Source organism: Protopterus annectens, chromosome 1.part0, assembly GCF_019279795.1.
Source record: "Protopterus annectens isolate FY-2018-M chromosome 1.part0, PAN1.0, whole genome shotgun sequence".
Classification (NCBI taxonomy): Eukaryota; Metazoa; Chordata; order Ceratodontiformes; family Protopteridae; genus Protopterus; species Protopterus annectens.
The window spans coordinates 1,612,111,359-1,612,124,918 of NC_056725.1; the positions used below are offsets into that span (position 1 = coordinate 1,612,111,359).

Consider the following 13,560-nt stretch of genomic DNA (forward strand, 5'->3'; position numbering starts at 1 on the left):
GAGGGGAAGGCAGATAGATAAAAAAACAGATACATGTCTAGACAGACATAATGATAAACAGATACAAACCAAACATGTTTGAACAGCATTAAAATGGACTGCAATAACTTTATATTCTTGAACTTCTGTTTTTCTCTATATATATTCCAATAAAACAGTTTATTGTACATGTTTTTTCCTCTGTCTCTAGGTATGAGAATCTTGGTGAATTTGCTCCTTGATACATTGCCGATGCTAGGAAATGTCCTTCTGCTGTGTTTCTTTGTTTTCTTCATCTTTGGAATAATTGGAGTACAACTCTGGGCGGGGCTACTGAGAAACCGTTGCTTTTTACAAGAAAACTTCACACTGTAAGTTATTTGCATAAATGTGTTCTTTGAGCTATATTATTTGCATAAATGTGTTCTTTGAGCTCTCTGTCTAATCATACCACCCTATTTGAAGTTCATTCTGACATTAGTGATTGGGTTAGAAAATACAGATGAATATTTTACTAATTTTTTTAGCCAAACCATTTGTCATATGGTATGGATAACTACACTACACTTAGTGGGAATTCCAGGTCTTGCACAATTATCTGCATATTAGGGAATGTGGCCGATATTGTTACATGTATATAGTGAAGGTTATCTTTACATATAACTAATCACTTTTATAATTTAGTTTTGAGATCAGCAAGATACCTTCAGTCTGTGATTTTAATAATTCTTTTTAAAGCAGATGAACACTTATAAGGTCTATACTTGAACAAATAGTTTTAATGTAGTGTTTTGCATATTACCTTGTAGAGAGCTATGAGGGGGCATCATAACTGTAGTGTATATACCTGCATGTACATGTTCTAGTAAACCTTTTCTATTCAGCAACAGCCCTAACATGATGTTGCACAGTGCTCTATCATGAAGAAGTGCAACATCATGTATGACTGGCTCCTTGACTGTGATGAATGCTAATGAGACAGTCAGAGAGAGCCATATGCTATTTAGCCATGTTCTCTCTCTTCCCATTGGAACCACCTCTATGCAGGCATTTTCATATAGAGCGATTCAAGACATTGCTCAGTCTTGTAGATCAGCATAGCCAGCCTCACCATGTCACGGTAGTGAACATAGCCAAAAGACAGTGTTCAGCGATTGCACATGATTGTATTAAGTGGAATGATGGTGCAGGGGGACACTAGACCTCAGGAATTATTCTATATTTAAGTGCCATAACAACACCAGCTTTAGCCTCAAGGCTGGCAGTTGCAGGAAGTATTCAACACCATAGATTACTCTACACTTAAGTGCTATAATGGCACTGACATCAGTACAGGGGTTGGGGTGTAGGGGAAACTACAATGCCAACAGCAAAACTTTAATGGTGCCATGCAGCCACTTAAAATATTATGGGCTACTGGAGTGGGCAGAGCCATGAGATTCTAGGGATTATTCTAACATCAAGTGCCATAGCACAGACTGCAGTACGGGGATTTTGGGGTGGGAGGAAACACAAGACACTAGGTGGAAACTACAATTGTGCCATAATGGCACTTAAAATATTATGCGGATCAACTGTGGGGGGGGGGCACAAGACACCAGGGAAACTAGTTATGTGCCATAATGGGATTTCAACTATTCCCCAGATTGTGCACTGGGGGAACTATAGGAGGTTAGACTAATCAGGGGCAAGTACAGGGACTATGGCATCTGTCTATGTCTGTGTTTGTGTTTAAATGTGTACATAGGTGTGTGGAAGAGTAACTGAGGGAGATGACATTGCCTACACGAGTATCAGTTTACTACTGCAATGTGTGATCTGCATGTCACAGTTGTAGCTGTGATCCAAAAGCATGCAAATTAGTCGATAATGAGGTCTTCCTTAATTGTAAGTAACATGTCTCTGAATCGTAAAATACAGTGTTTCTGGGAGCAGGCCAGAAGCTCATGTTAGGTCCTTTAACGATTTCCCAGTAAAATGTCTCAGTGCACTGGAATGTTTTAAACAGTTATGCAAGTTGCTGGCAGGTTAGAATTTGTTATCTGTTTTTCACAGATATAGTGGGTAGGCAACATATATAAAACTATTAACATCCTAATCTAAACTGAAATATTCATCATAAAGATGTGAGACTTCTGGTTAAAGACCTTTGCCCAGAGACACAACACGAAATAAACCCAGCATAGGAGATTAATTTATTTTGATGAATAATTTTTGTAGTGTTCATGTCTCTGCAAAATATAAACTCCACAAATGTGAAATCACATCTCATATAACAGTGAATAAACCGTTGATTTATATGATCTTTGTTCTTGCACAATAATTGTAACCTAAATGTCATTTCTGAACAGAACAATGGACAACATCTGAGAAGATGAAGTCTGTCGCAGCTGTTAGTAGCAGCAGTAAGAACAACATGTATCATGGCAAGACAGGGCTTATTGAAGCCAAGTAAACTCATATTCATTGGTGCTTAACCTTGCTCTGTAGCAACTGTCCTGCTTGATGGAAGCAGAATAAAGTCAGTGGCTACTGTGCCAAAGTTTCAGAAATTCCTGTGCTGCAGAAGAACGTGCTCCTCTGTGGGATACAGGTGATTGACGTTCACCTAGTGCTTCTATAAAGCTGGGCAGGTAAGTACTCCATTAGGAATTACATTCTACTTCTTCATTTTTGTGATGAAAAGTATTTCTTTTCAGGCAAAAAATTATGCTTGAAGCAATATCTAGGCTTTTTAATGGTTGTCACTAAAAGTTTTACCTCAGAAACTTATATTTTGAGTTATGGTTCCCTGAGGGATCCCTTGAAAATATTTATTTTTTGTGAACAATAGTGAACTTTTACCTCAGATGTTAATGATTTGGACATCAGATTTTGGACACTGTAATTAAGAAAAAATAGAAAAATAATCAAGTAACATGAAACTTTAAATTCCCGTCAGAATACTTTACCATATCTGCTTAACTCTTCTAATTACTTGTCAGATACCTTTTCCGGCTGACAGGCAGCCCTGTGTCACTGTGTAAATTCCCTTGTCTAATTCATGAGGAAAAGTGTGCTGTTTCTACATAACAGTACTGTAAGGACTGACACTAGTTTGTTTGGTGGTTGTCACTAAAACATTTGACCTCAGAAAGTAGTTTTTTCAGTCAGGAGGTATCAGTAACTCATGGGTTTTGCTATCTGCTTGTAAGACTCCTCTTACCACTAAGGACATAAACCTGGGTCCTGGTAACATTGACAATACCTCCTTGAGGCATAATAAAACATAAAGGTTGTCCTGGAGGCTTTGGTCTTCACTGTAGCTTCCTTTTCACCTCAGCCAGGATGACCCCACCATGGACTTCAATTATTCTGTGGATCACTCATCTCTTCTCTCAGTTCCTCTGGCCTTACTCCTTGGGGAAGCCACGAAAGATCAGGAGGCAAGCACTTCCTCTGTGACTATTCAGCTGCCCTTTTTGTGTAAAGGAAAACTACCTTTGCAAGCATTGGGAAAGGGACTGATGGATGCTCCTTTTCTAAGCCACTCTAAGGTGCTTCATTCCATGGAATGGACCTTCCTTCAAGGCACTCTTTTTCTGGAGATCATCCTTATAGTTTGGGCTACACCAGCAGCACTGACATATACAAACATCAACTATTATGGAAAGTTAACTTACTCAAATTTCCCCCATAATATTAAAAGCCACAGCATGGTTGATGAACAGTAATTTGTGATCTGATACTCCATTTTGTTGTTGGTGGACTTACTGAATATACTTGTAATTTAATAGCAATTCATTTTTTGTAATAAGCTTATAATCAAGGCCCACCCTTCATTTTTAAGACAGTAACAAAACCAGTTTTGGACTTTGACCAAGTTTATTGCCAGAATCAAGTGAAATATATAAAACATTTACAATTATCAATAACATCAGTATATACACAATTGAAAGAACAATTTAACTGTTTTTAACTGTGCAGGCAGTATTTATTAATTCCCCACCTACAATTGCATCAGTAGCTAGCAATGTGACGGACCACTTTACAATAATATTTGGAATTCCCAACTGCAGTATTCAACACCTGTCCCTTCAGATGACAAAGGAAAGAAAAATGGAGTAGCCTCTCTGCAAAAGGACTGCTGCCTAAAACTCCCACTAGGCTACATAGAGGCCAGCCTGATCCCCCCATTTCTTCTTTCCTGTTTGTATCACTGCATGCGCAGAAATAAAATGCTCCTCTAAAGTACTTTACATGATGCTGAATTGTTTAACAACCATGACAGGTGTACATTAAACAGATCAAGTCCAATCTCTCTGTGATCTACTCTATCCAGATGATACCACACTGAATCCCCATCATAAAACCCCAGTGCTGTAGAGCCAAGTGATGCAACAATTCTAGTAACACTACGATTAATAAACTTACTGATCATCTCAGCTGCAGCCACCCTAATTACACCTTTCTGGATTAGTATTGGGTTAAAAGAAGACTAGTTATCACTATTTGTTCTGAAGTGGTATATGTGTGTATAGCTATGTATATGTGTGTGTGTTTGTGTGTGTATGTGTGTGTGTGTGTGTGTGTGTGTGTGTGTGTGTGTGTGTGTGTGTGTGTGTGTGTGTGTGTGTGTGTGTGTGTGTGTGTGTGCATGTGTGTGTGTGTGTGTGTGTGTGTGTGTGCATGTGTGTGTGTGTGTGTGTGTGTGTGTGTGTGTGTGTGTGTGTGTGTGTGTGTGTGTGTGTGTGTGTGTGTGTGTGTATTAATTGGTACAGAAGTAGAAACAGTGTTACACATAGTGGTTACAGTAATATATACAGAATATATACATAAGACAGGAATTTAGTTGGTCTGATTACATTAACATGTACAGAATATATACATAAAAGCAGGAATTTAGTTGGTTCCCAGATGAATTCAGAGTGGTAAAAATGGAGATAAATTAATCAGCATTATTGTACCAGTAGCAACAAGTGATGAAAGAAAAAAATACTAAATATGGAGAAAGTATCATCAGTCACTAGCAGTAAAAAGCACAGGAATTTAGTTATAATATAAGGAGAGGGAAGAGGTTAGGTTATAGAGCAGGTACATAGCCAGGAAGAGTTGCGATGATTTTACTATATTTGTTTGAAGGTGGTGGTGCTGCCTGTGTTTCTTGTAGAAGGTGGAAGTGAGTTCCATAGTTTGGCGACGGTGAAGGAGTAGAGCAGTTGACCAGCTGGTAAGGTGTGCTTTTCTACTTTTAGAAGTAGATGATTTTCAGATCTTAGTTGCCTGCTGGGTTGGTATTTGGCATGGATCAGGCAATCCCAAGCAAAACAAAGACTCTTTGTACCAAAGGCAAGCGTCCAGTCTGGTGGACCCCAGCCATAAACAAACTCTACAACAAAAGGAGAAAGCTACTACAAGATAGAGCAAAATCCTTAAAAGGTAAGACACCGCTGATCACTATAAGTAAAAAGCTAAGAGCTCTCATAAAATCATCCAAAGCTAATTTTGAGAAAAAAATAGCTAAGGACTCTAAAGACAACCATAAGGCATTCTTTAGCTATGTCAGAAACCTAGGAGGAAACTCCCAGATATGCTCAGAATTAGTTCAAAATGATGTGAAGATTACTGATCCTACAGACATTGCCAACATACTGGCTGACAGGTTCAGTGCAAACTTCTCCCCCCCTAAAGGAGAGATATCTATACCAAATGATTGTAGCCCCCCAAACATCTCTAACGCCCAGGTGAGAACTGCTCTCTCCAAGGCAAAGAACACAGCATCCATGGGACCTGATGGTGTCCCCGGCTGTGTGCTCCATGAACTCAACGAGGAATTAAACCCACAGTTAGGACAGCTGTTTAATCTTAGTCTCACCTCCGGATACGCACTCCAGGAGTGGCACAGCGACTGTGGTCCCACTCCACAAAGGCGGTGCCTCCACCGACCCTGGAAATTACCATCCCATTAGCTTGACAAGCCTTATCTGCAAAGCCATGGAGAGGATCATAATGGATCTCATAAATAAAGACATAGGGAACTTGCAGACTTTGGATCCAACCCAGTTTGGCTTTGTCAAAGGCAGATCATGCCTTTTAAACTTGGTTGACTTTTTCGAAACAGTCACCAAGGCCATTGACGAGGGAAAGGCAGTCCATACAGCCTACCTAGGCCTGGCGAAGGCTTTTGATACAATACCTCACTCGGGTATCATTGAAAAACTCATCAACTTAAATGTAAACCCATACATTACAAGATGGGTTGCAAACTGGCTGAGTGACAGAACCCACAGGGTCAGAGTTGCTGGCGCCATGTCAGACTCAAAGCCTGTCACAAGTGGTGTCCCACAGGGATCAGTCCTGGGCCCACTCTTGTTTGGCATCTACTTTTCTGAAGTACAAGCAAACACAGGAGGGTTATGGCTGACAAAGTTTGCAGATGACTGCAAACTGGGCGCCGTAGTTGAAAACACATCCAACACAGATATCCTTCAGAAGGGTCTCACAGAAACGGATAACTGGTGCCAGAGCCATGGCCTAAAGTTAAATGCCAAGAAATGCATAGTCATACCCTTCAGGAAAAATAAGGTTACCCCTAGCTACCATATAGGTGGCAATCCCCTGAACACAGAAGAAGTTATTAGGGACCTGGGAACCCAGGTTGACAGTAGCCTTTCATTCGACACTCATATTGCTAAAGTAGTTAGGAAGACCTTCTACATTGCCCACCTTATCATGAAGGGATTCACATCTAGATCAAGGGAAGTCATAGTCTCCCTATACTCATCACTCATCAGACCATAGATCGAGTACAATGCCCCATTCGGAATGTATCTGACCCGACACTTGCAGCAGCTGGAGAGGCCACAAAAGTTCCTCACCAAAAGGATAAAGGGTCTCAAAAATCTGTCTTATGCTGCCCGACTGAAAGAACTCCAGTTATATTCAGTTGCTTACCGCTTGCTCAGAGGTGACCTATGCCTGACATACAAGGCCATGTCAAACCCAGATTTGATGAACATGCTTCATCTCAAAAAATCTAGAGCCCTCAGAGCCCCAAGGGCGGGAGACTTAAACCTCAACACGGTTATTAATAGGACGTGCTGGAGGGATAGATTCATCACCCAAAGACTCCCTATGCTGTGGAACAAAATCCCGGTTTATGTGAGGCAGAGCACCTCGCTGGCCTTGTTCAAGGGGAATCTTGACCAATGGATGGGAGATCGCAGATACACCCCAGGGGTTACCTCAGTGTCACTGCTCGACAGAGGCACAGCAAAATAATGGGCATAGTTTCTCCAAACTAAAGGGGTGGCGTAAGCCACAAAACTTTGGGCTAGGCTTATAAATGCCCTCGGGCAGATAGCCTAGTATGAACCTATGAACCTATGAACCTATGAGTGCAGGACAGTCTGTGGTCTGTATCTAATAGATATATTTATGAATTGACAGAATAGTAGATAGATGCTTGCTAGATAGAATGGCAAGCTATATATATTACATATCTTGCCTTTAAACCATCTCCTTCAACAGAAAACATCCTAAAAAGAAGAAACAATGCTTCAAAGACTGGACTCTGAGCCTTCCATTTGATACAGCCCAAGACTGCTTCATCAACTACCCTGCTAAAGATTGCCAGTCTTCCAACCCTCTTCAAGAATTGCCAGTGGTTAACCTTTTACATATGAAACAACAGCCCAAAACCTGCAGCACTGAAAGTCAGACAAACTATTAACTAAAACATTCAGATTTCCATGAATATGTTTAACAGCAAAGACAAGTTAATCATAAGACACTGGAAAACCAGCTTTATCAGTAAAACCTATACTGCTTGTGATTTTACCTGCTTCTTAGCCAACACCCAAACAGCTACCTCATTGTCAGAATGAAAAACGTCCTTCCTATTAACTAACTTATCCTGTTGAACTACTTTTGCAATCCAAATGGGCATCATCTCTAAAAATATAGACCCTTTCCTCATATCTACTATCTGGTGCTGTAACCAAGCAGTAGCAAACTATTTCCCTCTAATAAAAGCTCCCATTCCTAAACCTATGGTCACATCAGAATACCTCTGTAGATCATCTGCAGATAGCTAATAATCCTATCATATTGTCTCACCATTAAAATATGCCAAAAACTGTTTCCTTAACACCAAATCTTCTTTGACCATTTTAGACACCCTCACCTGTGATGCTTCTTGTAATCCCTCTCAGCATGTTTTCCACTGATCTGTTAAATGCACTACCTGGTCCTATTGCTCTACAAGCAATGGTCAGCAGTCCCCATTGCGTCCTTCATCCTGACATTAGATACATATAACCTAGCACTAATTTTAACTCTCAGCTTCTCCAACTTATCCTGCAGCATGTGAAAATACCCCTTACTTCAATCTACCACTAGACCAAGGAAAGTAAGTAAGCACCTTTACAGAGCCTATCTGCTTATCCTTTGCTAATAGTATATGTAGATTACTGCATAGATCTAAAAATCACTGTATTATCTCTTCATCTCTCTCTTTATCTTTCATAAACAGATAAAATACTTCCAGATCAGGAGCTTGTGTCTCCCACATCCACTGCAAAGCTGTGCTAGACTTCTCAAAAGTGAGAAAAGACAATGAAATTAGTGAAACACTAATCTGATATGACAACCTGCAGCCTCAGTAGTCTTCAGGACAAAATATAACATTAAGGTTGAAAGCATTTTATACTGTTTACTTTCTAATTAAATTTTTTCCTTATTTGTTCTATTTTATTAAAATAAAAGGTTTTGCTCCTTTAAGTTGTGTTAATGTGTAGCTTAACACTTCTTTGATGCACTGTTTATGACAGATACCTAACACTGTTAAAAATGTAAAATGATACAAAACTTTGTAAGTTCAGGGTAACAAGGAGGCACCAGGTGTGGCCCCTTTCAATTGGCAATAAAAATGGTAGCTTAATTTTAACCCTGCCAAATCACCTCTGCCAAGGCAGACCAGCTACCTCCCCCGGGAATAAAACAATTTAAACAGCACAATTGGCAGTTTGTAGTAAGACAAGAATGCATCCATCACTGAATAAATCTCTTCTTTAACTTTTAACTAGACTTTCTTTCCTCTGGAAAGAGGACTTTATTTTTGCTAACTTTTGCTACATTATCTGTGGCCAGGATATGTCATTCTGAGCAGTTATTGTTATTCCTAATCATACACTTCTCAAAAGTGGCACATGCTCTTGTACAGGCCATAGGTAAGGTCTTATAAAAATACATTCTAGAAACATTTGTACATAGTCCAATCCTGCATCTGCACAGGAAGCAAATGGAAAGCTAACTAAACATGTACCTTGACCAACCAAGGAGCTGTGAAAGTCGCAATGCATTCCACTGCATAAACCAAGGAGGCATAGTGTATTTTCACTGCTTTTTCAGCAGTATGATAATTTAAAGAATTACCCTCTGGGGAAAAAATGATGAATTAAGCAATACTTGTCTGGTATTTTCTTGGGAACCATACCCAAAGGTGACACCCTATAACTAGTAAACAGTAGCAGTGAAACCAAAGGACCCATTACCCTTCCTGCCTGCATCTCTTTGTCCAGCAACACTTGCACAATTTCCATCATATCTTTCATTGACTGCATATTGAAACATACCCACTTACAACCTCTCACTGTTAACTGAATGGAAAATCCAATATAGTTTTTCTGCTGCCTCCTTATATGAGTTATGTTCTAGATATGCCCAGGAAATTTGACAGTAATTGTGGAGTGATTTGGCTGGACTAGCAGCCGCCAAAAGGGCAAGAAGCCCCATGATCCCCTAAAATTACCCCAAGCTTTTGCTCCTGACTCTCCCGCTGATACTCCTCTAAACCCTTCCTCAGTTGTGGACAAAATCGCCCTAGTCTAACTCTCTTCCTTATGGCAGCATTTGTCTCTCACTATGTAGGCTGCCAGAAGGAGAACAGACACTTTCAAACCTGCATACTAACCAGCAACATTCATCTACATTGAAGGCCCTGCCTGCCTAAGCTTTTCTTGCACTGCCTCAGATGCGACCCATGCTCTGTCAGTCGTAGTTCCTAGCCAAGTATTCTCATGCCTATTTTATAACTTCAGTGAGCTGTCCACTTCCTCGAGTCTCCTAAAATACACTGATCATACTACAACCATAAATGACCCCCTCTCAATCTCTACATTTTTCTTATTGTTAAAAAATAAGGTAATAAAGCAATAATAATTGACATCAGGTAAGCAAAGTCCAATACACAATTGTCCCATGACCTAGCCCTAAACTTCACCAGCCACCTCTTCTGCAAAGCTTCTGGTGCTACAGTCAAGTCCCTCAGTCGTGGGGATTCTGACTCAGCAATTATCTGCTCTCCCTCTACATCTAAAAACTCAAATACATCTACTTATACCACCTACCAAATATTCTCTTCTATAAACCTAAGGATATGACATGTGGTAAGCACTCCCTGAGCCTCTGCCAGGAAAGACTGCTGACTCTCTAATCCCCCAACTGATTACTCTTAGCTCGCCCATCACCTGTTGGTTCATAGGTGTATACTAGACCAATGACTACTAGGCCTATAAGCTTAGTCATGCAACCCAAATGTGACCCACAAATGTGATTAATATATGGGTGATTTAAAGACTGTCCCTGTCCAGAGATATGATATTCACACTTGGTCTGTTACCTATTACCCATCCATTGGTCCAAGTTAGTCTTAAATAGGGATTGGCAGGAACTCTGCTTCAAATGGATGGGGAGCCTGCCTCAGACAATGGGAATTCTCTGAGAAACCACAAAAGGTGGAAACATGAGGCAGAATCACTTGTTATTCCACTTTATTTATCGCTTTCATCCTCACACAGCAGGACTTCATCAAACTCACACTTAAGTGCTACAGAGAATATATAATATGTGTGAGTTTTTGGCTTGTATTTTATTCTGATGAAGTCCAGCTCTGGTTCTAAATTTGTTTTTCTTCTTTCATGTTATTCTGGGGGATTTCTCTGAGAAACATATATGTCTCTTCAACATGTCTCATCTAAGTCACAAGCAAAATTTAGGTCTTTTGATCTAAAAGCTTGGATGCCATTCATACATCTCAGCTGTACAGGTTTTCGCAGAATGTCCAGATTTTTGCCTCACAGTTTTGGTGTATTCTACCTAAAATCTGTACTTTTCTGGCAAATAGCTGATGACTGAAGTCATTAAATAATGACAAACATTTGAGTTTAAGACTCCACATTGTTCAGAAAATTCATTCTAATGCAAAACCTATTATTCTATCAATGTTCTAAGTTTGTAAGAGCAATATTTAAAATATGTCCTTATTTGTTCCCTCATCATTTTAGGATTTGTTCAGATTTTTTACTCTAAGAGGTTGAGAGGTATGATGCCATTTGTTTTGTGGATGTGCAAAAGGTTCAAAGAAAAAATAGAACAAGTGCTGCCTGGCCCAAAGGGAGGTTACTAAAATCACCCTTAGCCAGTCCTTCCCAATTTTTGAAGTAGCTTGGGGATGAGAGGTACTTGAGATAAAAGCAAAGGAGATAGATTTGTCACAAGGGTATAAAGCATGCATGCCCTCCATAGTCCTTTGTACAAACCTTGAGCAGTATTTACTGGGTTACCTATTTTGGTCTAAAGCAAAAAAAAATATTTTTGGCAAACCACACCTGCATGTTAGCAGAAGGAATACCTCCTTTGAATATCTAGTAATATGGTTCTGTCATGGACATCCTTACAAAGTCTACAAGGCAGTTACTTGATCCACTGTACCTTTTGTTTCAGATGATCAAGGAGTCTCCTGGTATTTAAATCATATGAAACTGGAAATTAAAGGATCCAAAAGCCAAGGTAGCTGAACTGTATGTTTTTTGCTCTACTCTATTAATTGACAAAGGTGTCTTGGAAGAGCTGCCCATAGCCCCTTGGATTCTGATGTCACCACCTCAGTGTCCACCACTGGATTCCTATGCAGGTGCTTGTGGTACTCAGGTAAGCTGCAGAATCAGTCTGGTTTCCTAGAGGTAGAAGGACAGGAGACAGGATGCAGAGATTTCTTTCTTCATCCACTTCCAACAATAAAGAAAGAATATTTGTCTCAAGAACCCCAAGAAACTGGATCTTTTCATTTTATGAGGGATGTCCCAAAGGAAAGGTCCTCAGCTTCTGTGGCTGAGGCCAAGGATTCAAACTGAGTTGGCATATAGCCCAAGAGCAGTTTAGCCCTCATATGCCAGCTAGTCCTTGGCCAAAAAAATCAGAGGAGTCCAGTGGGGAATGGTCCCTCTTCCTCTTAAGGAAGAATTCTTGGAACAGATTGCTTTAGAATCAAATTGCTGGATGTCAAACTCCAAGAAATATACTGCAAGCTTGAGTAAGTCACATTGGTAGGCCTGTGAATTGCTCACTCAAGACCCAAGCAGATGATAACATTTTCTTCTGAGGCTTGGGCCTATACTTGTGCAGTGTTGAGTAGTGAGATTTCAGGTCATAGAGAGGGCAACCGCAACCTGTATCTGGTCCACTGGGAACTTATCATGGACTTTGATGTGGCTGAGTCCACTTATCTCTCTCGGTAATGAGGATCCAGGCATTAGAAGCCACTGCCTGCCCAGTGGCTCTGTACCATTTGAAATCTGGGGATACACTGCTAAGTGTCCACTTCCACTGACACCAATGGTGGCATGACAGTCAGCAGAGGGATCTCAGAGGCCTAAAGCAGTGCAGAAGGACAGAGGGTGCTTCCAAGGCACCTCACCTGCAAGATGTTTCAGGTCAGGTGGATTGTTGGGGGACTGAATGTGCTGTCCACTTTTCTAGTACTGGTCTCCAAGACAGCTGCCAGGCTTAACTATCCCAGATGCAAATTGAGAAAACTGCCCTCCCCAGTATCCTGCATTGCTTTTCCTAAGCTAAACTGTTGCTCACTTTCAACCTGCTCCACCAGGACTGACAGCCTTGACTGCTGATATCCCTCCTTCAATAGCTCCTGTAAAGGTAACCTACTTTCTACATCCAGATTTTGTAATATCAACATGAAATACTCAACAACTGACTGCAATCTATCTCAGTAGCCACAGTGAAGTCATTAACATTACCTGTAGTGGTCTAAGACACCAGTGAATTTCTCACACTGGCTTTGGCTCTAGCCTTGCAAGCTGTCTTCCATATATTTTGGAACCCTTCATCTACTGCCAACTTTACCCTCTTCTGTTCTCTCATCTGTTTTCTTTGTGCATTTTCCTTTGCTATGTGCACTATCCCCTGCTGCTAGTGGCTGGTATGCCATATCCTGAAAAAGTGCTTCTACCTGAGATACCCTCATCTGCTATCTCTTTTTCAAATTCTTCAGGTTCAACATCCTGTAACAGACCAAAATGGGCTAAACTTCCCCCCAGCTGATATGTGTCCTGCTCCCAATATGCCATCTGCTCCCACCATCAGAGACAGACAAACAGCATGCAGTTAAAAGGCTTGCAAACCTACAGCCCTTCTTCCCTCTAATAACTGGGGCTACTAACAATCAACCATCCTATCTTCCCAATGTCACAAACTCCTGAAACCTCAAACTACCCACCTTACCCCCATCTCAAAGCTCAAGTT

At 40.6% G+C, this 13,560-nt stretch overlaps 1 protein-coding gene across 1 annotated transcript in view; it reads left to right on the plus strand.

Moving 5' to 3' along the window:
• CACNA1I (calcium voltage-gated channel subunit alpha1 I) overlaps window positions 1-13,560 on the plus strand; it is a 3,136,920-nt gene that overhangs the window by 1,042,748 nt on the left and 2,080,612 nt on the right. Inside the window, exon 4 of the mRNA XM_044073362.1 lies at window positions 191-350. Coding sequence (XP_043929297.1) covers window positions 191-350 — 160 coding nt within the window. The remainder of the gene's footprint in view (window positions 1-190; window positions 351-13,560) is intronic.